Source organism: Erpetoichthys calabaricus, chromosome 8 (assembly GCF_900747795.2).
Source record: "Erpetoichthys calabaricus chromosome 8, fErpCal1.3, whole genome shotgun sequence".
Taxonomy (NCBI): Eukaryota; Metazoa; Chordata; class Cladistia; order Polypteriformes; family Polypteridae; genus Erpetoichthys; species Erpetoichthys calabaricus.
This window is the reverse complement of record NC_041401.2, coordinates 193,960,869-193,984,199: the sequence shown is the minus strand read 5'-3', so window position 1 is coordinate 193,984,199 and position 23,331 is coordinate 193,960,869. Positions and strand designations below refer to the sequence as shown.

The 23,331-nt window shown below is 40.2% G+C and overlaps 1 protein-coding gene across 2 annotated transcripts in view; it reads left to right on the top strand.

Moving 5' to 3' along the window:
- plekhm3 (pleckstrin homology domain containing, family M, member 3) overlaps window positions 1–23,331 on the top strand; it is a 104,669-nt gene that overhangs the window by 50,926 nt on the left and 30,412 nt on the right. For both annotated transcript variants that reach the window (XM_028808037.2, XM_028808038.2), the window contains exons 4-5: window positions 17,259–17,404; window positions 20,554–20,747. In XM_028808037.2, the coding sequence (XP_028663870.1) occupies window positions 17,259–17,404; window positions 20,554–20,747 (340 nt within the window). The remainder of the gene's footprint in view (window positions 1–17,258; window positions 17,405–20,553; window positions 20,748–23,331) is intronic.

The window sequence follows — 23,331 nt, the reverse complement described above, 5'->3', positions numbered from 1 at the left end:
TCTAATCAAAATAAAGGATAAACTGAAATATAAGAAAAGCCAATGCCAAAAAGACAACAGGTCATTTGAAATTTGTAACGTAGGTTAAAAAAAAATATAAATATTTTAATAGCTGGCATTTCGCTTGTGGAAGTGATGATGACATATCTGAACAGTTAAAATTAAAAACTAATGTCAGCTTAGTCTTGAAGGATTAAAAAAAAAAAAGAAAACAGTTGACTTTATGACATTAAAAAAGAAAAGTTTCTTAAAGCCCTTTTATTTTTCTCCCAAGGATTCGGTCCATTAGGTTTTGTAAAAGAAAAACCTGTCCATCCATGAATACTCAAAACCTCACAAAGAAAAAAGAAAAGAAAAACCTCTCGGCATTCCTTTTTGCTTGTCGGTGAATGTGGACCCTGCGTTTTCCCAGTGCTTTTGTCCATTTAGATGTGGAAGTTCACAGGACAGCCTCCCACTTCTTGAAACCCCCAACAGGCCCCTTTCCTCGCTCTCCCCACTACCGTTTTATTTCTTGAAGTCTTGTTTGTGAGTTTCTTTGACCACATTTAAATGTCAGTCAGTGAGTCTGGGGAAGTGGGGAGGGTGACCTGTTGTATTTTACTTTAATCAATTTTTTACTAAATAAATAGAATTGCCTTCTAAGGAGCTGTCAGTGAGATTAGAAGAAAAGAGAGGAAAAAAAAAATGGCGGGTGGGAGAAAAGGTGACATTGCTTAGCCAGGCCTTGGTGGGACAATGGAAGGTTATTACTGTAGCTTTTCCTCTTGATTTTTTTTTTTTTTGCTGCTGTGGAGTCTTTGATTGAACACCTTCCTCCACCCTTCCTGACACCCTCAGACCCCAATTTGTCAGTCATTTCAAAGAGCGGATTTATGCTTTCTTTTTAAGTGCAGCCTTTTTCTGCTTCAACCTCTCGCTTAGAGCTTGTAGCCTTCATTATAAAGCTTAGCATTAAATGGCCAGGAAAGTTTGAACTGTTGAGAGAGAGAGAGAGAAAAAAAAAAAAAAACTTTCCAAAGTATCCGATTAAGAGATTTGGTTGGGGTGGGGGGATTTACTAAATGTCTCCTGACCAAGCAACAAAAGTTCACTTGAACCCATTTCTTTCTGCATTCTTAGAGTGTCCGTCTTCAGTTGTTGTGTTGACTACAAAAAAAAAAGTTCTGGTGACAATGGAGAATGTGGTAAGTGCCCACGAAAGTATCACCCCCCACCCCTGCTCTACTACTAATACTCGAGTGAGGGGGGAAAAAAAATAATTTTAACTTGAAAGGTTTTTTTTTTTTCTTTCTATCCTCTTCTGCTTACAAGAGATGATGAAAAACTTGTGAGGCTGAACCTGAAAGGGGGGTATTTGTAATGAGACCTATTCTGTAAATCGTCAAAAACTGAACATTTTTCAGGTAAGGAAGGCAGAGTATCGGAGGTAAGGTGTCCACTGTGCCTCTTTTAAAAAAAAAAAAAAAAAAAAAAAAAAAGGGTACTCACCCCTTTGAAGTTTTGTTACATTTTGTTATTGTACGACATTCAGTCACAATGAATTTAATGTGACTTTTTTGTCCGTGATCACCAGAAAAAGACTCTTTAATTCCATCTTGAATTGCCTCGAAAGCTTGCATGTTGTAATCTTTTTAGTTAGCCAATTAAAGGGGTCATTCTGCTTGATTTCTCACTACATTCATAATGGCTGACACGGTACAACACCCTAGTACAGTGGTCCTCAATCACGGTCCTGGAGGATCCACAGTGCCTATCAGTTTTCATTCCAGCCCGTGTCCTAATTAGAACTCAGTCCTTGCTGATAACAACAACATTTATTTCTATAGCACATTTTCATACAAATAATGTAGCTCAAAGTGCTTTACATGATGAAGAAAGAGAAAAAAAGACAAAATAAGAATTAAATAAGAGAACACTAATTAACACAGAATAAAAGTAAGGTCCGATGGCCAGGGAGGAAAGAAAAAAATAAAATCTGCAGGGGGTCCAAGGCCATGAGACTACCAAGCCCCCTCTAGGCATTCTACCTAACATACATGGCCTAAATCAGTCCTCATAGTATTCAGGGTTCTCATGGAAGGACTTGATGATGGCGGTCACGTGGATAATGATAGTTGGTGTTTAACTCTATGCCTTGTTAGTGCTTTCATTCATCAAATACAAATTTTAGTTACTTTGTCTGCTATGGCTGCAGGTTTTCACTTTAACCAAGTTCTTAATTTGAACCCATTTATTTACTACTAAAGCAATACGTTTTTTGGGCTTAATTTTTGTTCTCTTGCATGTTACCATTCAGAACCCTTAATTGCCTATTTTAGATTTTAGCAGCTGCATTTAAGCCTTGTTTCCTGATTTCTTAACCAGACATTTCAATTCAATTCAATTCTTTATTGTCATGTGTACAAGTACGATGTACAGTGGTACCTCTGGTCACGACCGTAATTCGTTCCAAAACTCTGGACGTGACCCGAACGTAATTTCCCCATAAGATTGTATGTAAATACAATTAATCCGTTCCAGACCGTACGAACTGAATGTAAATATATATATTTTTTTTAGCACAAAAATAGTTAATTATCTATATTACTAAACCACAGTTAATTTATGCACGGCGGACACACTGAGGCGCATGCGCACTGCGGCCTTGGCGCCCGCCCCAGAGTCAAACGCAGCGGCTTCCCAAAACGCGGCGGCGCCTGCCCCAGAGTCAAACGCAGCGGTTTCCCAGAGTCAGTAGGTGGCGCCCAAATAACACAACGTACTGCGCCATGGCGCCCGCCCCAGAGTCAAACGCGGCAGCTTCCAGAGTCAGTAGGTGGCGCCCAAACAACACAACCTGTACAGTCGTGCATACAAACAATGAACGAAGGCGCCCACACAAAGAAACCGCTTTAGTTCAAATAGGGTTATTGAATTAAATGGAAACTGTATCATGCCTACGACCTGTGAACTACACCTGAGGTAAAACGTGCACGCCAGGTTGTACAGCCGCCTGGACGCGACCGCCCACACCACCGCATATACCCTCCATGATATTTCATCATGCGGCAGCATCCCACCGAGGCGCATATTGCGCCGTGGCGCACGCCCCAGAGTCAAATGCAGTGGCTTCCCAGAGTCAGTAGGTGGCGCCCAAACAACACAACCTGTTCACTACATTTGCTCTAATCCACTGTGTCAGTAATATAGATCACATAACGGTCACAGACTCAAACCTAGTGGCTTCCCCGACTCGGTGGCTGGCACACGAACACCACAACCTGTAAACTAAACTTGCTGTGCTCCACTCTGCCAGCAGTCGGTGTCAGCAAAGGCAACAGAATCACGTCTCCACAAAACGAAACCACTTTAGTACAGATATGCTTATTGAATTAAATGACATTTCCCCAGACGCACCCACCCTCCATGGTATGTCATCCATCCAAATATCGGATGGAACAGAAACTGATTGCCATTCTTGGATTTCCGATTCGCTAGCGAATCGCAGGCTTACTTGTACCATAGAATGTACAGTGTGACAGTAAACTAAATGTAAACACATTGAATAACACAACTTTGAACAACAGAGAAAACTAACATCGTAAGAGTTCGTGCTAGACCCTTACGAACCGCTCGCTGTAAACTTTTTTTTTTATGAGTTTTAAGCACAGGGAAAAAATTAAATGCCACTTTTCTTGCAAAACGTTTCAAACCATCCTCTACTGGCTTTAAATTCCTCACCTTCACCACTCCAAGAAGGATTTTTTTTCAGCAAATCGCCATGAATCTTCCTGGCTTTCTCGCATATGATCAGCTCGCTTACGCTATCCCCTGCAAGTTGCTTCTCGTTCAACCACACTAGCAACAGTTTTTCCACCTCTTCCAGCACTTGATGCCTCTGCTTGGTTAACATTGTAACTCATTTTGCAACATCAGCTTCATTGTTAGGCCCTGTATACGCAACAAACGAATATGGGAAACGGAGATTGGGAAATCATTGGCGTGTACGAACATGCGTAGGGAAACTGGCTGCCAGTGTTTTTGTTCGCCACCAGAGCGTGTGGTTATGAACAGATGCAAAATTTTGGCAAACTTTTTGATCGTAACCCGATTTGTACGTGTTTGGAAACGTTCGTGACCAGAGGTTCTACTGTACAATGAAATGCTTGCTTGCATGTTCCCCTGCAGACAGTGAACATAGACAAAAAAAAAAACACACAATAATAAATAAATATAAATAAGTAAAAAAATTAAACCAGAATCCTAGGAATAAATAGAGACAGTGGCAGAAGTATATGTGCAGGTAGCAGTGGAGGTGAAACAAGGTTACTGATTGTTCATGAGTCTGATTGCAGTTGGGTAGAAACTGTTCCTGAACCTGGAGGTGCGCATCCAAATGGACTTTAGTCACTTCCCAGATGTGAGGAGGGTGAAAAATGGCAGTGCAGGGTGGCGGGGGTCCTGCCTAATATGGTTCACTTTCCTGAGACAGTGTGTAGTGTGGATGTCCTGGATCGCAGGGAGCTGTGTGCCCGTGATCTGCTGTGCTGTATTCACCACACGCTGCAGAGCTCTGCAGTCCTGAACTGAGCAGTTGCTGTACCAGGATGTGATGCATCCTATCAGGATAGATTCCACAATACACCTGTAGAATCTGCACAGGGTTGTGGGGGACATCTGAGCCTTAATGAGATGCAGATAACCAGTAAACCAGCAGCTCTCCAGCTAACATGCTTACCATGAAGTATCAGTGATAAATGTTTAGAAATGAATGAGAAGGGAATTGGAAGGACCATTAAGTTTAAATTTATTCTGGTCCACAAAACACATGGATAATATTCTCACAGAAGGAAACTCTGCAGTGCAATTAAAATTTCTGTTGGATGAATGCAAGCATTAACAAGACAAATAGTTAAATACCAAGTTTCATTATCAGCATGGACTGCTTTCTAATTAGGAAACTAGTTGGAATAAAAACCTGCAGCCAGAGCGGCCCTCCAGGACCGTGATTGAGGACCCCTGCCCTAGTATGTCAGAGTGCAAAAAGATCTGTGCAAAGTGGTCTCAATTAATTACAAGGAGAAAGCACAAAAATAACTTCTCACAAATGTCCAATTCAACTCAATATAGGTTTGTATAGTGACCTTCACTGAGTGCAGACGCAGGGCGCTGTGACAAATTCTCAGGTAAAATGCAAATACAGTCACGCCTGCGGTTCACGAACGCCCCTGTTCACGAACAAATTGGTTCACGACCAAAAATTTCATTAAAAAAATTGCCGTGGTTAACAAACACATTTTGGTTGACGAGCAAAATCCTGGCGATGCAAGAGCGTCCTGCTAGCCGAGCATCCTGTCCACTCTCTCTCCCAGTCTTTGGTCACGGTCAGATTTGTGCGCAGTACTGTACGTTCTAGTTCTTACTGTACACGTGTTGTGTTCTTTGTTACGGTAACTCCTGTAGCTATTTCAGCATGGCCCCTAAGAAACTAAAGAGCGATACTGGTGTTGAAAAGGAGAAGAAGGTGGCTAGGAAAATCACCGTACAAGTGAAGAAAGAAGTCATTGAAAATCGTGAACATGGTGTTCGCATGTCAGATATCGTATATTTTTATTTTTGTATTATTAAGGCTTTTTTATACTGTAATGTGTTTTTTTCATATTTTTACTATAAAAAACAACAGCAACAGGGGGCTGGGTGGTCTCGTGGCCGGGAACCCCTGCAGATTTTGTTTTTTTTTATCTTGTTTTGTTTTTTCTGGCCTCCTCGGACTTTACCTTTATTCTCTGTTAATTAGTATTGCCTAATTGTATTTTTATGCCTCCTGGACACCTCCCTGGTGAGGTGTTCCAGGCATGTCTAACTGGGAGGAGGCCCCAGGGAAGACCCAGGACACGCTGGAGGGACTATGTCTCTCGGCTGGCCTGGGAACACCTCAGGATTCTCCCGGAAGAGCTAGAAGAAGTGGCCGGGGAGAGGGAAGTCTGGGCATCTCTGCTCAAGCTGCTGCCCCTGCAACCCGATCTCAGATAAGTGGAAGAGGATGGATGGATAGATGGATGGATGGATAATATATTTTTTATATTTTCTTTCTTCATCCTGTAAAGCACTTTGAGCTACATCATTTGTATGAAAATGTGCTATAGAAATAAATATTGTTGTTGTACTATAAAAAAACAAAGAATAATGAAGAAAACAGGGTTAGGTGGGCTTGGGACCCAGTTGATTACATTTCAGTACATTCTTATGGGAAAAATTGTTTTGGACTACGAACAAATTGGTTCACGAACATACTTCAGGAACGAATTGTGCTTGTGAACCGCAGGCACCACTGTACAAACTTTACTAGTTACATAATGAGTACATAAAATACAGGTGCTGGTCATAAAATTAGAATATCATGACAAAGTTGATTTATTTCAGTAATTCCATTCAAAAAGTGAAACTTGTATATTAGATTCATTCATTACACACAGACTGATGTATTTCAAATGTTTATTTCTTTTAATGTTGATGATTACAACTGACAACTAATGAAAGTCCCAAATTCAGTATCTCAGAAAATTAGAATATTGTGAAAAGGTTCAATATTGAAGACACCTGGTGCCACACTCTAATCAGCTAATTAACTCAAAACACCTGCAAAAGCCTTTAAATGGTCTCTCAGTCTAGTTCTGTAGGCTACACAATCATGGGGAAGACTGCTGACTTGACAGTTGTCCAAAAGACGACCATTGACACCTTGCACAAGGAGGGCAAGACACAAAAGGTCATTGCTAAAGAGGCTGGCTGTTCACAGAGCTCTGTGTCCAAGCACATTAATAGAGAGGCGAAGGGAAGGACAAGATGTGGTTGAAAAAAGTGTACAAGCAATAGGGATAACCGCACCCTGGAGAGGATTGTGAAACAAAACCCATTCAAAAATGTGGAGGAGATTCACAAAGAGTGGACTGCAGCTGGAGTCAGTGCTTCAAGAACCACCACGCACAGACTTATGCAAGACATGGGTTTCAGCTGTAGCATTCCTTGTGTCAAGCCACTCTTGAACAAGAGACAGCGTCAGAAGCGTCTCGCCTGCTGAGTTGTCCAAAGTTATGTTCTCTTATGAAAGTAAATTTTGCATTTCCTTTGGAAATCAAGGTCCCAGAGTCTGGAGGAAGAGAGGAGAGCCACAGAATCCACGTTGCTTGAGGTCCAGTGTAAAGTTTCCACAGTCAGTGATGGTTTGGGTACCATGTCATCTGCTGGTGTTGGTCCATTGTGTTTTCTGAGGTCAAGGTCAACGCAGCCGTCTACCAGGAAGTTTTAGAGCACTTCATGCTTCCTGCTGCTGACGAACTTTATGGAGATGCAGATTTCATTTTCAAACAGGACCTTTCACCTGCACACAGTGCCAAAACTACCAGTACCTGGTTTAAGGACCATGGTATCCCTGTTCTTGATTGGCCAGCAAACTCGCCTGACCTTAACCCCATAGAAAATCAGTGGGGTATTGTGAAGAGGAAGATGCAATACGCCAGACCCAACAATTCAGAAGAGCTGAAGGCCACTATCACAGCAACATGGGCTCTCATAACACCTGAGCAGTGCCACAGACTGATCGACTCCATGCCACGCCGCATTGCTGCAGTAATCCAGGCCAAAGGAGCCCCAACTAAATATTGAGTGCTGTACATGCTCATACTTTTCATGTTCATACCTTTCAGTTGGCCAACATTTCTAAAAATCCTTTTTTTGCATTGGTCTTAATTGATATTCTAATTTTCTGAGATACTGAATTTGGGACTTTCATTAGTTGTCAGTTATAGTCATCAACATTAAAAGAAATAAACATTTGAAATACATCAGTCTGTGTGTAATGAATGAATCTAATATACAAGTTTCACTTTTTGAATGGAATTACTGAAATAAATCAACTTTGTGATGATATTCTAATTTTATGACCAGCACCTGTAGTTTGTAACCGATTAACATAAATGGAATCCAGCACTGTCTCTCCGTTAATTGATTATTGAACTGTGTCAAGTTGATAAAAAGAGCAGAGGGAACAAAAACTCCAGTCAGCAGCATCCCTAGAGAAAATAAACCACCCTTGGTGGGGTGCACAGTCATTTATATTAGACAAAATAAAAACCGCCCTGGAGACCCCCACTGGCTCCTTTGCATTCTACAGCAGTGTTGGGAACAAGAATGGCAATGCACGGCAAACAAAGACTAACAAGTCCAAAGTGCAAATCAAGGTATTAGAAAACCAAAAATAGCAATAAACCAAAAGGTCCGTAGTGAGGCTCACAGTCTGCCAGAATCTTGTCATGTGAAAGAATATGCGCACCCCATGGAAGTTTTTGACTTCAGCCTATTTGAACCACTAAACAGAATATCTTCATGCAACCAGCGCTAACCCATTATGGTGATATACTTGAATAAAAATCACACAGAGGGTTTGTCTTATCAATCATGTCCTTATTTTCCTCCTATTCATTTAGAAATAATTTCCGATGAAATGAATGTAGTAACAATTGAGAGGAGAAGAAACAAAAAACAGTTCATGTGAATATAGTGCACATTTAATATGGTGCTCTGCTACATCACGTTTATTCAGTTCGTTTACATAAGAAGAGACTGGAAATGTTCAAAGGCGATATGAAACGGCAATTTTAGTTTCATGCAGCAGAACATCAACAGAACACAGCGACTTGAAAAGAAGTGATCGAAGTGAATGTGCCCACATCAATGGCATCTTCAGTGTGTTCACTACAATAGACGTGGTGCAGGGAGCAGAATCCCTCCCTTCACTGTAGAGGGCCAGAGGTAAAGGGATTCTTCAGGATCAAAGGTGTGGCAAGCCCCTTCTCTCCGAGTACAAACAGCTTAATTAGTGTCTGTGGCTCAATATATTTCTCGCTGTACATCACTTTGAATGGAACTTCAAAGGAACTAGTTCATTTTGTAAAGTTTTTCTTTTTTCTTGTCTGTGTAAATAAATGGTTTAAAGCAAAGGCACATAATACATTTCAGAAAGCGTAACTGTTCTTGTACTCATTCATGTTGTCTCTGAGTGGGAATGGTGTACCCCACCCCGTGTCTACTCACGCTATTGCATAAATAGCTTTAGAAGTTATTCTGAAGAGATCTCACTCATCTCTCTCTCCCTTCTTCTCTCACTCTACCACCATCCTTGCCACCCCAAATGTGCCACTCTTGCCACTGCTGTTTGTTTTTTTTTTTTGTTTTTTTTTTAAGGATGCACCATTTCATGAAAATACTGGATCAGTAACACTGGACAAATGTTTTTGCAAATGTTTTGCTTCTTGAAAAATGTTTGTAGATTGTAATAAACAGCTTCAAGGTGAACTCAAGTAAAATTTCAGATTGACTGTACCATCCATTCTCGGGACGTGTGGAGTACGTTTTTCTGCCCCCATTCCCAGCCACCCATTATTTGATTTCTTTTTCTCTCCCCCGTGTTCCACTAATCACATTTCTGTTCTGTATGCTCAACTTCATGACTCCGTTTCTACAGCTATCCCAGTCACTCAAAAATGGACCAGAGATCTTGCCTTATCAATGCCATTGTGTTGGAATACTATTTTTAAAAACATTAAAAAATTCTTCTAGAAACTCTATGGACAATTTTATATTGGATCTGTTGGTGGTTAGAGTTTATTATTACCTTAGGAAGTGTTTCTTGATGGGCTTAGCCCCTGATCTACTCTGCCATCAGTGTGCCCTTAATGTACAGGGCACCTTTCTCCACACGTTCTGGGAATTTCCCACTTTTGCTATTCTTTGGGCTTCAATTGTTAAGGCCCTCTCCTCCATCTTATCTATCTCTATTCCTTGCTCTCCTTCCACTCTACTTCTGTTAGATTTTTTCTTCTCTCTCTCTCTTTCCCTTCACAATCGGTGCATTATATAAAAGGCTACAATAGCGGCCAATGGAAGAATTCCTCATCCGGGCATGTGGGCCCCTGGGCCCTGTCAGTGGCAGTGTGTACAGTCAGTCCTAAATTAGAATCTGCAGTCATGGCCAAATGTTTTGAGAATGACACAAATATAAAGTTTGCTGCCTCATTTTTTACGGTGGCAATCTGCATATACTCCGGAATGTTATGAAGAGTGATCATATTAATTGCAAAGTCCCTCTTTGCCATGAAAATGAAGTTAATCCCCCCCCCCAAAAAAACATTTCCACTACTGTTGTAGGCTTCAGGGCGCCCAAGAAAGTCCAGCAAGCGCCAGGACCATCTCCTAAAGTTGATTCAACTGCGGGCACCACCAGGGCAGAGCTTGTGCAGGAATGGCAGCAGGCAGGTGTGAGTGAGGTGAAGACTTTTGGAGGATGGCCTGGTGGGTGTCAAGAAGGGCAGCAAAGAAGCCAAGAAAAATATTCTGGGATTGGACTGCAGGGTTAGTCATTTTCTCTTATAAATCCCCTCTCCGGAAAAAAGAAAAGGTGAGCAGCGCTACCATCAATCCTGTGTCATGCCAACAGTAAAGCATCCATGAGACCATTCATGTGTGGGGTTGCTTCTCAGCCAAGGCAGTGGGCTCACTCACAATTTGGCCTAAGGACACAGCCATGAATAAAGAATGGGACCAAAATATGCTCTGAGAGCAACTTCTACCAACCATCCAAGAACAGTTTGGTGACCAACGATGATGTCTTTTCCAGCATGATGGAGCACTGTGTCATAAGGCAAAAGTCAAAACTGAGTGGCTCAGGGAACAAAACATTGAAATTTGGAGTCCATGGCCGGGAAACTCCCCAGGCCTTAATCCCATTGAGAACTTGTGGCCAATCCTCAAGGGGTGAGCAGACAAACACAAACCCACCAATTCTGACAAACTCCAAGCATTGATTATGCAAGAATGGGTGGCTGCCATCAGTCAGGATTTGGCCCAGAAGTTGATGGACTGACAGCATGCCAGGGAGGAATTGCAAAGGTCTTGAGAAAGAAAGAAAGGCCAACACTGCCAATATCGACCCTTTGCATAAACTTGTCATAAATTGTCAATAAAAGCCTTTGAAACTTATGAAATGCTTGTAATTCTTCTTCAGTATCCCATAGAAACATCTGACAAAAAGATCTAAAAACACTGAAGCAGCAAACTTTGTGAAAACCAACACTTGGGACGTTCTCAAAACTTTTGGCCACAACTGTACTCTCTTAAATGGCTCTGGGGTGGGTTTTGGTTAAGTGCTGGTGTTTTTATTTTTTTACTTCTTTATCACAAGAATTTGAAGAAATCGGAAATTAGCTTTTAGTGGATATAGCTTCTTTTTTTTCCTGCATTGTATTTGTTCAGTCAAGCTAAAATTATTTGGCTGCTGATTTTCTATTGTAGTCCACACCTGATGCTTCCTGTTTTGGTCTCCAGCAATCGTCAACCAGCATTGATGCATTCTACTTGCACTGATACCATTTTTCCATTGTTGGAATATGTGGGCGATACCTTTCAACATGTTTGTCACAAAGATTACTAGGGAAGACGTCCAGGTGTGAATGCAGAAAATGAAGTTTTAGCGACATGTTGCACTTCATGGTTTTGTGTGCTTTGATGTATGTCGTCAACTGACTTGATGTAGTTTGGTGCTCTGTAATTGGCAAGAAAATTCTCAACAACATCCTTAAATGTCTTCTACGCCATTTCCTCGGGCCCCATTAACAAATGTTTGAACCGCTTGTCATTAATGACCTGTCTGGCCTGTGGAACTACAAAAATGCCTTTCTTAATGTTGGCATCAGTTATTGGTAGAAACATTGGTTTGTTCGTCGGTCCAAATTTAATCTGAAGAGGAGGCAGAAATGTCTTTGGTGGGTTAATAAGTGGTTTATGTGGCTCACTTCTCTGCCCTGGACTCAAAAGCTTAGAGAGCGGCCAATTCTTTTTAATGTAGCGAGACCCTTTAGTACAGCTATCCCAGTCACAGCACTTGGCATTTCCGAGTATCAGTGCCACTACTTTTAGATCATTACAGATGTTCCAGTTGTATTTATTGTACTATATATGTGTACCACTGGTCAAACGTTTTAGAACACCACTGTTTTTCAGATTTTATTGAATGCACGCAGTTTGACGTCTTAATGTTTCATAAAATCAAGACATAGAACAAATAAACAATGGCAAATAAAAAAAATCAGTCAAGGAATCATTAAATGTACAAAATTTATTGAAGTTTTGGATTCCTCGAAGTAGCTACCATTTGCTAGTACAGTAATCCCTCCTCCATCGCAGGGGTTGCGTTCCAGAGCCACCCGCGAAATAAGAAAATCCGCGAAGTAGAAACCATATGTTTATATGGTTATTTTTATATTGTCATGCTTGGGTCACAGATTTGCGCAGAAACACAGGAGGTTGTAGAGAGACAGGAACGTTATTCAAACACTGCAAACAAACATTTGTCTCTTTTTCAAAAGTTTAAACTGTGCTCCATGACAAGACAGAGATGACAGTTCCGTCTCACAATTAAAAGAATGCAAACATATCTTCCTCTTCAACGTAGTGCGCGTCAGGAGCACAGACTGTCAGAAACAGAGAGTAGAGAAAAGCCAAGCAAAATGACACCTTTTATTGGCTAACTAAAAAGATTACAATATGCAAGCTTTCGAGGCAACTCAGGCCCCTTCTTCAGGCAAGAGAGGAAAGCAAACAAATCAATAGGGCTGTTTGGCTTTTAAGTATGCGAAGCACCGTGCAGCATGTCGCTTCAGGAAGCAGCTGCACAGAAGGTAGCCAACGTGAAGATAATCTTTCAGCATTTTTAGACGAGCGTCCGTATCGTCTAGGTGTGCGAACAGCCCCCCTGCTCAATCCCCCTACGTCAGGATCAGAGAAAGTCAGCGCAAGAGAGAGAGAGAGAGAGAAAGTAAGTTGGGTAGCTTCTCAGCCATCTGCCAATAGCGTCCCTTGTATGAAATCAACTGGGCAAACCAACTGAGGAAGCATGTACCAGAAATTAAGAGACCCATTGTCCTCAGAAATCCGCGAACCAGCAAAAAATCCGCAATATATATTTAAATATGCTTACATATAAAATCCGCGATATATATTTAAATATGCTTACATATAAAATCCGCGATAGAGTGAAGCCACGAAAGGCGAAGCGCGATATAGCGAGGGATCACTGTATAACAGCCAAACTGATTCAGAATGCCAGTCACTCCATGCAAGTCACAAACTCGGACCATCACACTTCCTCCTCCATGTTTGACAGTTGATGTCACACACTGAGGACCCATCCTTTCACCAACTCAACAGCATATAAACACCCTGTGTCATGAACCGAAGATTTCAAATTTGGATTCATCAGTCCATAAGTCTTCTTTCCAGTTTGCAGTAGTTGACAGCCACAGGTATTTCAAGGCCCTGTTTTGTCCTTTAAGGAATGGCTGTCACACCTGCAGCACAAAGTCTCCTCTTCACAACACAAACTGACACTCGCTTTTGTTGACCTGCACTTTGAAGCTGATGTGCTGTGAGGCGCCTGTGATCACGCAAGATCTGCACTGGCAATTGGAAGGTTGCTGGTTCGAATCCCGTAAATGCCAATAGGGACTCTGCTCTTTTGGGCCCTTGAGCAAGGCCCTTAACCTGCAATTAGTGAGCGCTTTGAGTAGTGAGAAAAGCGCTATATAAATGCAGAGAATTATTATTATTAAGATAGAGACCCTCAGAAACTTGTCTTCTGAATGGCACTGCCAGATCTCTTCCTATCAGTTTCTTCCCATTTCCATTTGCCTTTGGATTGTGTATGACACCACTGGACTCACTAACACTTTGATTTTTGTTTTACATTTTCTCTAAACGAAAGGCCTACCATTCTAAGGGTTACAATGCTCCGTTTCATTTCACTTGTTAATTGCCATTTTCTTGCCATTCTCGATGGACCATTGCACAAGTTGTACTTCAGAGGGTGTAGTCACACAGTCTGCTCCAACTCTGCTTTAAGATACACTGAGGGCTTTGAAGTAATCAACAAAACTTGGGACACCTGTACAAATTGTTTGCTTCACCATTTACTTGAATGGCTGCAGACCATCTGTAGGTTGTAACCTATTAGCTGTTCCCTTCTGAAGGCCCGTTTGTAATTTTCAGATATTTCCTTTTTTCACTTTAACTTTAAACTTAAAATCTGTCAGTTTACTGCTTACCTTTTTAGGTCATTTATTGCATTTCAGCTGATTAAATTTGAAGAAACACTGGAAGAACTGAGGTGTTCTTTAACTTTTGACCTGTAGTGTGTATAATTATTTTAGAGGAAATAAAAAAGAAATAGGCGATTACAATAAAACAGCATGTGATAGGAAAATTTAAAGTTAATGTTTGTGATCAGCAGGCCAAAATCTGTAAAACAGGAAGAAAGTTGAGTAAGTAAAAGTACTTGCATACTTATTTGTCATAAGGGGGAATGTAGCTTTTATAAAATCTCAAGAAATATGGAGATATTATAATAAACAACAACAGCAGCCCCATCAAACACTTACAAAAAAGACAATAAAGCAGAAAAAATAATCTCTGACATGGCTAATGATAAGAGAGCTGTCCCAGAGAGGCATTGAAAAATCGTATTGCCGTAGATATGAAGGAGTCCCACTAGCGATGCACCACCATTACAGTACATCCACTCCCTGAATCGTGACCAGACACAGAGACTCTTTGGTGTGATGAAGTAAGTCTGCAAAAACCTCAAGTAAACTTTTTTCATGTTGTCATTATGGGGTGTTGTGTGTAGAATTCTGAGGAAAAAAATGAATTTAATCCATTTTGGAATAAGGCTGTAACATAACAAAATGTGGAAAAAGTGATGCGCTGTGAATACTTTCCAGATGCACTGTATATATAATATTAAAATAATTCGGATATATCATACTTTGCCTAAACACGCCAGGCATTCTGTACAATGCCTGCATTTCATACATTGCCGGAAACATATATAAAATCTTGCTGTGCTTGCATATTGAATTGCCATATAGAAACCATTGATAAAACTGTGATTCATTCTACACACATTGAATTTATGGGTCAATACTTGGTGTGACTCACATGTTTTTTTGGTTGTTTTGGTGTACAAAATCACAGCGTTGGAAGATATTCGCTCATGAACTGTTCTCCAATAAATACTTTTTTCCACTTGTTTTTTGAAAAGCCTTTTCTTGTTTCAATGAGATATTCTATACAACATCTTGTGACGTATATGCCACAAGTGAGTACAGCATAAAGATGTTTACTGAAGCGTGTTACATTTGTGACAAGGAGCTTGGACATTGGTTTTAATTTTCATTAAGTGCTTGCTTGGCTAAAAAGAAAAGCTTTATGTCAAAAGAAGCAACTTGTCCCCAGGCTTACAAAAGTGTTGCTTAAATGTATTTTTAAGGGCAATTAGTGGACACCATCTCATTTAGCAGCTGTTTTGTTAGAATTGTTACTTATGAAGTATTAATGTGTTCTTACTGAATGAAACACACACATTCATTTTAGCTAATGGCTTCGAATTGATTCACAATGCTAGTGGATATATTGAAGTGACTTGGGGAGGCCTGATGTCCCCTCTGAGGTTTTATTTTACTTGGGAGAAAAAGTAGGTTAAAAAATGAACAACTTATTATAGGACCTTGCAAAAGTATTCATCCATGGTGATAATATAGAATTATAATGGATTTTCATTTGGATTTTATGTAATGGACGTAATAGTATTATCCAAATTGTTGAAGTGGAATGAAAATAAAATACCCTGTGTAAAAAAAAAAAAAAAAAAACAAGTAAAAACCAAGATTTTGTGAGTGCTTATGTATTCATCCCCTTTGCTATGAAACCCCTAAATAAGATCTTCAGGCATCATATCAGATAGATAGATAGATAGATGTGAAAGGCACTATATGATAGATAGATAGATACTTTATTAATCCCAAGGGGAAATTCACATACCCCAGCAGCAGCATACTGATAAAAAACAATATTAAATTAAAGAGTGATAACAATGCAGGTATAACAGACAATAACTTTGTATAATGTTAACGTTTACCGCCTGGGTGGAACTGAAGGGTCACATAGACTGAGGAGATCGTTCATCCCCCACACTGTCAGTGGAGCAGGACAGTGACAGCAGTCTATCACTGAAGCTGCTCCTCTGTCTGGAGATGATCCTGTTCAGTGGATGCAGTGGATTCTCCATGATTGACAGGAGCCTGCTCAGCTCCCGTCGCTCTGCCACAGATGTCAAACTGTCCAACTCCGTGCTTACAATAGAGCCTGCTTTCCTCACCAGTTTGTCCAGGCGTGAGGCATCCCTCTTCTTTTTGCTGCCTCCCCAGCACACCACCGCTTAGAAGATGGTGCTCGCCACAACCTTCTGATAGAACATCTGCAGCATCTTATTATCATTAGTTGATTAGGGTCTGGCTGTGTGATGTCAAAGTGTCACATGGTCTGTCCCATGATGTCTGTATACATAGAGCTCTTCTGAAAGGCCCCTGACTCTCTAACCCCACTAGGCAAGCAACAGGAAGACCAAGGAGCGCTCCAAACAGCTGAGAGGCAATGTTGAGGAGAAGTAGAGATCAAACTTTGAATATCCCACGGAGCACCATTAAATCCATTCTAACAAATGGAAAGAATATGGCACCACTACAAACATGAAAAGAGAAGGCCGCTGCACTAAAACTCAGACTGGGCAAGCAGGGCATTCATCAGAGATGCAAGAAAAGACGTCAAGAATAACCCTGAAGGAGCTGCAGAGATCCACAGCGGAGATGGGGGTATCTGTCCATAGGACCACTTTAGGCCATACACTCCGCAGAGCAGGGCTTTATGGAAGAGTATCCAGAAAAAAGCATAAGAAAACAAATTTGGAGTTTGCTCAAGGGTACCTTTGCTTTAAGCAGCAGAAAATGTATAAGTGATACCTGCTGTTTCTAATTTTTTTTTTCTAATTTACTTTTCTAGATTTATATTTTTGACTTACATTTTAAACTTAACAGAATGAGGAAATATCATTAGTTCTGTAATAGAAAGTCATTTTATCCATAAAGGTAAATTTTCTGTCAAATAAAGAAGACCCTGCGGAAGAGTACAGTAAACATAGGCTTACTGTATGCTTTGACCATAATGGCCTTATAAAGGTACAGGTAACATAATTGAATAAGAAATGTTATAGTTGTTAATTTATTTTTATTTTTTACTAGGTTTGGAAAAGGGTTTATCTAAGAAATTAACAGTATAGTAACATTAAAGTACAAGTGTGAGCTGATGATTGATGCAAAATCTGTTTGTAGGTTGCCAAAGGCCTGTGGGTCTTTCTCATGGACGGGCCAAAGTGTGCTACTACAGTGGGTGGTACTACTGCCAGAATTGCCATGAAGATAATGTCTTTTTGATTCCAGCAAGACTCATTCATAATTGGGACACCAGTAAGCACAAGGTAATCCTAAACAAAACTAAAAGAAGTTGTAAATGTTTGAAAATGAAAGAGAACTGATTAGTCCATCATCATCATGCATTCATCTTGTCTGTTTCTGTGGTTCTGCTAATGACTGTGAGTCATCTTCTCTTTTAATGTAATATTTGCCTGGTTCTGTACTGATTACAATCAATGCAATCAAATCATAGCAGTCATAAAGCATAAAGACAGACCAGAAATCACACAACTACACACTCATTTCCACAGATTTTCAGATATGATTTCACTAAATTGTATTAATATGAATAATACGTAATGAAGTATTATTAGGTCAATGTTAGGGCATCATTCAGACATACCATACTGCCGTTGAGCATATACTATTGTTTATTAATGCATTTTAAATAAAAATTGCATTTACATTGGTTTAGCATGTTTTTCCAAAATTGGTTTTATAGTTTAACTTGCTCTGTCTTGCAATGTGAGAGTCACTGGTATTTACAGAATTGGACATCTTGTGGCTTGCATTTTCTTACCTTAGGTGGGTGATAGGGCCTAAAATTCACATCACAGTGTGTATGTATATTTAAAAGAAAACATGATTCATGAGACCAGTCCACCTTATTCCATTGCTCCATGGACCAGTTCTGATACTCATGTGCACGTTGTCCATGCTTTTGTTGGTGAGCAGGGGTCAGTATGGGCACTCAGACTGGTCTGTGGCTATACAGCAAGACATGATGCACAGTGTGTAATTGTAGCTGACTAGAGTCTGTCTTCCTCCGCGATGTATCAAGGATAGTCAAGTCAGAGGCACGTAGGGGTGAAACAGAAGTTTTCTGTTTTCTCTAACAGCATCCACCATGCTTCTGTTTCTTTAGTAACACAATCAACATACTGCATATGAAGCTATTTACAAATTTTTATTCAGATTTTCCAGAGAAAACCAATTTCAATATACAGTAAGCCCTCCATGACTGACATTGCCCACCCCTAATTTAAAGGGTCCAAGTCTTAAAATAGCAAATCAATTAAATAAAGTTAATTTTCGACAAAAACTGGCCACAAATTAAGAAAATAGTTAGAAATAAAGTCTGTAGCCGCTATTGCCCTCCAGGGTCAGAGTTGGTCGCCCCTGATATAAATAATTACATGCAAATGTACAGCAATACTGTATATATAAATAAGTCCATTAATTGTGGGGAAAAAGCAGAAGTAAGTGTCCTCTAATTATTATGAAAGGTAACCTAAATATTCTAAAATTCAACACCATCATCTTATTATGGTTACAGGTTTTTATTTCAAAATTGCCCGGTTTTTAAAGACTGTTTTCATTTAACCATGTGACTTTTCTAAATGGTGCATTTCTGAATAGCTTTTTTCATTGAAAGCGCTATTTATTTCAAATTGCCTCATTTCAGGATGGTTTTGTCACTTTTTAATTAAGTCTAAGACTTCTGAGTCAGGTATCTCTGCCACCTGGAGCCTCCTCAATGAAGCTCCAAGTAGGTGGAGCTGACTTAATGGACATTCTCTTTCATTATTGGTCTAGTGTAACTGGGCGGAGCTCTTGAGGTCTGCAGCTAGTCTCTATTGGGGCCCATTGGAGTCAACTTGACCTACTTGCACTGCCCAGTAGAGTCAAGTCCACCTTCTTGGAGCTCCAGGGTAGATACTCCTGGTGGAAGAGATATATACTTGAGACTACCAGACCTGAACCTGTTCCTATTGGTCAATCCTTTGCTGTTCTGTTGTACTCTTCCTTAATTGTAGGAGTTGGGCTGCCAAAGATCTTTAGCAGTACTTGCATTCCACCTGAAAAACAGGCAGAGGCAGTAAAAAGTTAGTTTAAGAAGGGATGGTTAGTTTAAATAAAAAGAGGTCATTTGGCACATGATGCCATTTTGAGATGATATATTGGAAATGCTCATGCAGAGAAGTGCTTTTCATAATGTTGACATTGATGATGAAGTTATTATTACTTTAAGACTGATTGAGCACCATGTCATCACAGACGACACCTGTGAAGAAGTCTCAAAGGCACACCTTAATACATAATGTCCGAGGCTGGAAAATCCAGGTGATATGCTTTAAGATGACCTTCTGTGCGGAGAAGGCACTCAGTTAATCGTAAACTTCATAGAACCTCTTCATCATTGTGAATTTATGGAAGAGCACCTATCAGTCCAAACATTCCCAATGTATTGTCCATTTGTCTTAAAATATGATCATAATAGTGGCTGACAGACTGCTCTTCAGATTGGCAGGCTAAATGCTTGAGTGACACTAACCTGGTAGAATGGAACAGGGAGGGAACCCCCACATTCCCCGAGCCTCGAGATTATTCAAGGTATGGTGATAGATACTTTTAGAGAGAGGATAACTAACCTGGTGCAGGAGTTGTGGGGTCGTTCTTACTGAAGCGGGGAGAGAGAGACAGATAGATAGATAGATAGAACAACAATGTGAAGTGACGGGTGATCAGATACACCGGTTAGTATTCCATTAAGAAGGGGGAGCAGCGCGAAACTAGAAGTGTGTCTTCTTTTGCCAGGTTACTTTAAATGGTGAGAATGTAGAACTAGGTCCTTACACTTTTAATGTTCAGTTTCTTATTGTTTAATACACGTGCCATTGCTTGGTACACATTACCACATGTTAAACTATGTATATATATATATTTAGTCTTTTTTTGCCAGTTTAAATGTGAATAGTGCTAAATGATCTTTCGTAGCCTACAGCCTACAATGAGGCAAAAGTAACTGACAAAAAAGGATTCATCAATAAGAAAAAGTTCAGCCTGTTGGGTTTGATTGACAAGTGGCAAAACCATTATGGAAAGAGGCATTCTGAAATAAATAGCGCTAACGTTGAAAGAACATCTGCAAATGTGCCATTCAGAAAAATTGCATTGTGAAATGAAAACACTTCTTAAAAATGAATTTCCTAGTAGTTTTTTTTCTTCATAATTTATTTCATAGTAGATTTTTGTTTAATTATGTGTCTCTCCCCCTGCAGTTTATTAACATACACACACAAATATATATACTGTATGTGTATTTTATAATTGCCACTTTATTTAATTTTGACAAAAATATAATTCCAAAAATGCCGTGTCTCAGTAATATTATAGGTAAAGTCATCTTTATTTGTTTTTCTTTTTCACATAGGTTTCAAAACAAGCCAAGGAGTTCTTGGAGTTTGTGTATGAGGAGCCACTGATTGATATTCATCTTGAAAATCCATGCCTCTATGATCACGTGGACATGCTGGCAGCTGTTCTACGGTTAAGACAGCAGCTTAAATCGCTCAGAGCATACCTGTTCAGCTGTCGGGCCACCGTGGCAGAAGATCTTCGTAGAAGGTAAGGGAAACTGTTGACAACTTTTTGTTTTCTTTTTACTATTTTTAGTCTAATATTTTAAACTATAATTTCATTTTCAGTAATAGGCTTTTAATAGAACTGTCCATATATCCATTTACCATTTTCAAGAATATACTTGTCATATGTGTAGTTTAAGTTTTCACTGTTGTGATGTAAAAAGATAGAGAGATTCAAAGGTAAAATGAAAGTGCTAAAAAAAATGCCACCTGGAAAGGATGTCTGCCACTTAGACTTGGTCTGACCAAGTTGCTGGCCATTAGTAGACAGACAGAGTGTTGTATCTCTGAATGTTGTGATGCAAACCATCCCAAATGTACTCTCTGAAGTCAGGGAGAAGACAGGCCAAGGAAGCACCTGCACACAAGCATTCATTCCTCAGGATCGTTTACACCAAAGGAGCTTTGTTTGGCCTGGCATTGTGGCATTGTCCTGCTTTAGGGTCAGACGTCTAGGGAGCTGTTAGCAGAGGTCCTCTGACTTGTGGCTGTGCTCCAGACCCAGCAGCATGGAGCCTGTCCCATACTGTCCTGCCATTGATGCAGGCATTGTATCAGCCGACAGTTTCAGCAACAGTGCAGGTGGTAGGCTGCTCCATTTTACTGACCTCCTTTGTAAGTCTGTGATGAAGCCTGACTTCTGGGGGTGCCGAGGTTGACAACAGATTTGCGTAGCAATGAAGCTGCTACACTTGTAAAATGAGGGATGGATAGAATTAGACTCAACACTTAAGCAGTATTTTCCATCCTAACACCCAAATATTAACAAAGCGCACTAGAAAAATGTCAAAATAAATGAAATGTATAAGCACCAAATATGTTGTGTGTGTATATATACAGTGGTGTGAAAAACTATTTGCCCCCTTCCTGATTTCTTATTCTTTTGCATGTTTGTCACACAAAATGTTTCTGATCATCAAACACATTTAACCATTAGTCAAATATAACACAAGTAAACACAAAATGCAGTTTGTAAATGGTGGTTTTTATTATTTAGGGAGAAAAAAAAATCCAAACCTACATGGCCCTGTGTGAAAAAGTAATTGCCCCCCTGAACCTAATAACTGGTTGGGCCACCCTTAGCAGCAATAACTGCAATCAAGCGTTTGCGATAACTTGCAATGAGTCTTTTACAGCGCTCTGGAGGAATTTTGGCCCACTCATCTTTGCAAATTTGTTGTAATTCAGCTTTATTTGAGGGTTTTCTAGCATGAACCGCCTTTTTAAGGTCATGCCATAGCATCTCAATTGGATTCAGGTCAGGACTTTGACTAGGCCACTCCAAAGTCTTCATTTTGTTTTTCTTCAGCCATTCAGAAGTGGATTTGCTGGTGTGTTTTGGGTCATTGTCCTGTTGCAGCACCCAAGATCGCTTCAGCTTGAGTTGACGAACAGATGGCTGGACATTCTCCTTCAGGATTTTTTGGTAGACAGTAGAATTCATGGTTCCATCTATCACAGCAAGCCTTCCAGGTCCTGAAGCAGCAAAACAACCCCAGACCATCACACTACCACCACCATATTTTACTGTTGGTATGATGTTCTTTTTCTGAAATGCTGTGTTCCTTTTACGCCAGATGTAACGGGACATTTGCCTTCCAAAAAGTTCAACTTTTGACTCATCAGTCCACAAGGTATTTTCCCAAAAGTCTTGGCAATCATTGAGATGTTTCTTAGCAAAATTGAGACGAGCCCTAATGTTCTTTTTGCTTAACAGTGGTTTGCGTCTTGGACATCTGCCATGCAGGCCGTTTTTGCCCAGTCTCTTTCTTATGGTGGAGTCGTGAACACTGACCTTAATTGAGGCAAGTGAGGCCTGCAGTTCTTTAGACGTTGTCCTGGGGTCTTTTGTGACCTCTCGGATGAGTCGTCTCTGCGCTCTTGGGGTAATTTTGGTTGGCCGGCCACTCCTGGGAAGGTTCACCACTGTTCCATGTTTTTGCCATTTGTGGATAATGGCTCTCACTGTGGTTCGCTGGAGTCCCAAAGCTTTAGAAATGGCTTTATAACCTTTACCAGACTGATAGATCTCAATTACTTCTGTTCTCATTTGTTCCTGAATTTCTTTGGATCTTGGCATGATGTCTAGCTTTTGAGATGCTTTTGGTCTACTTCTCTGTGTCAGGCAGCTCCTATTTAAGTGATTTCTTGATTGAAACAGGTGTGGCAGTAATCAGGCCTGGGGGTGGCTACGGAAATTGAACTCAGGTGTGATACACCACAGTTAGGTTATTTTTTAACAAGGGGGCAATTACTTTTTCACACAGGGCCATGTAGGTTTGGATTTTTTTTCTCCCTAAATAATAAAAACCATCATTTAAAAACTGCATTTTGTGTTTACTTGTGTTATATTTGACTAATGGTTAAATGTGTTTGATGATCAGAAACATTTTGTGTGACAAACATGCAAAAGAATAAGAAATCAGGAAGGGGGCAAATAGTTTTTCACACCACTGTATATATATATATATATATAATATATATATATATATATATATATACTGCGGTGGGTTGGCACCCTGCCTGGGATTGGTTCCTGCCTTGTGCCCTGTGTTGGCTGGGATTGG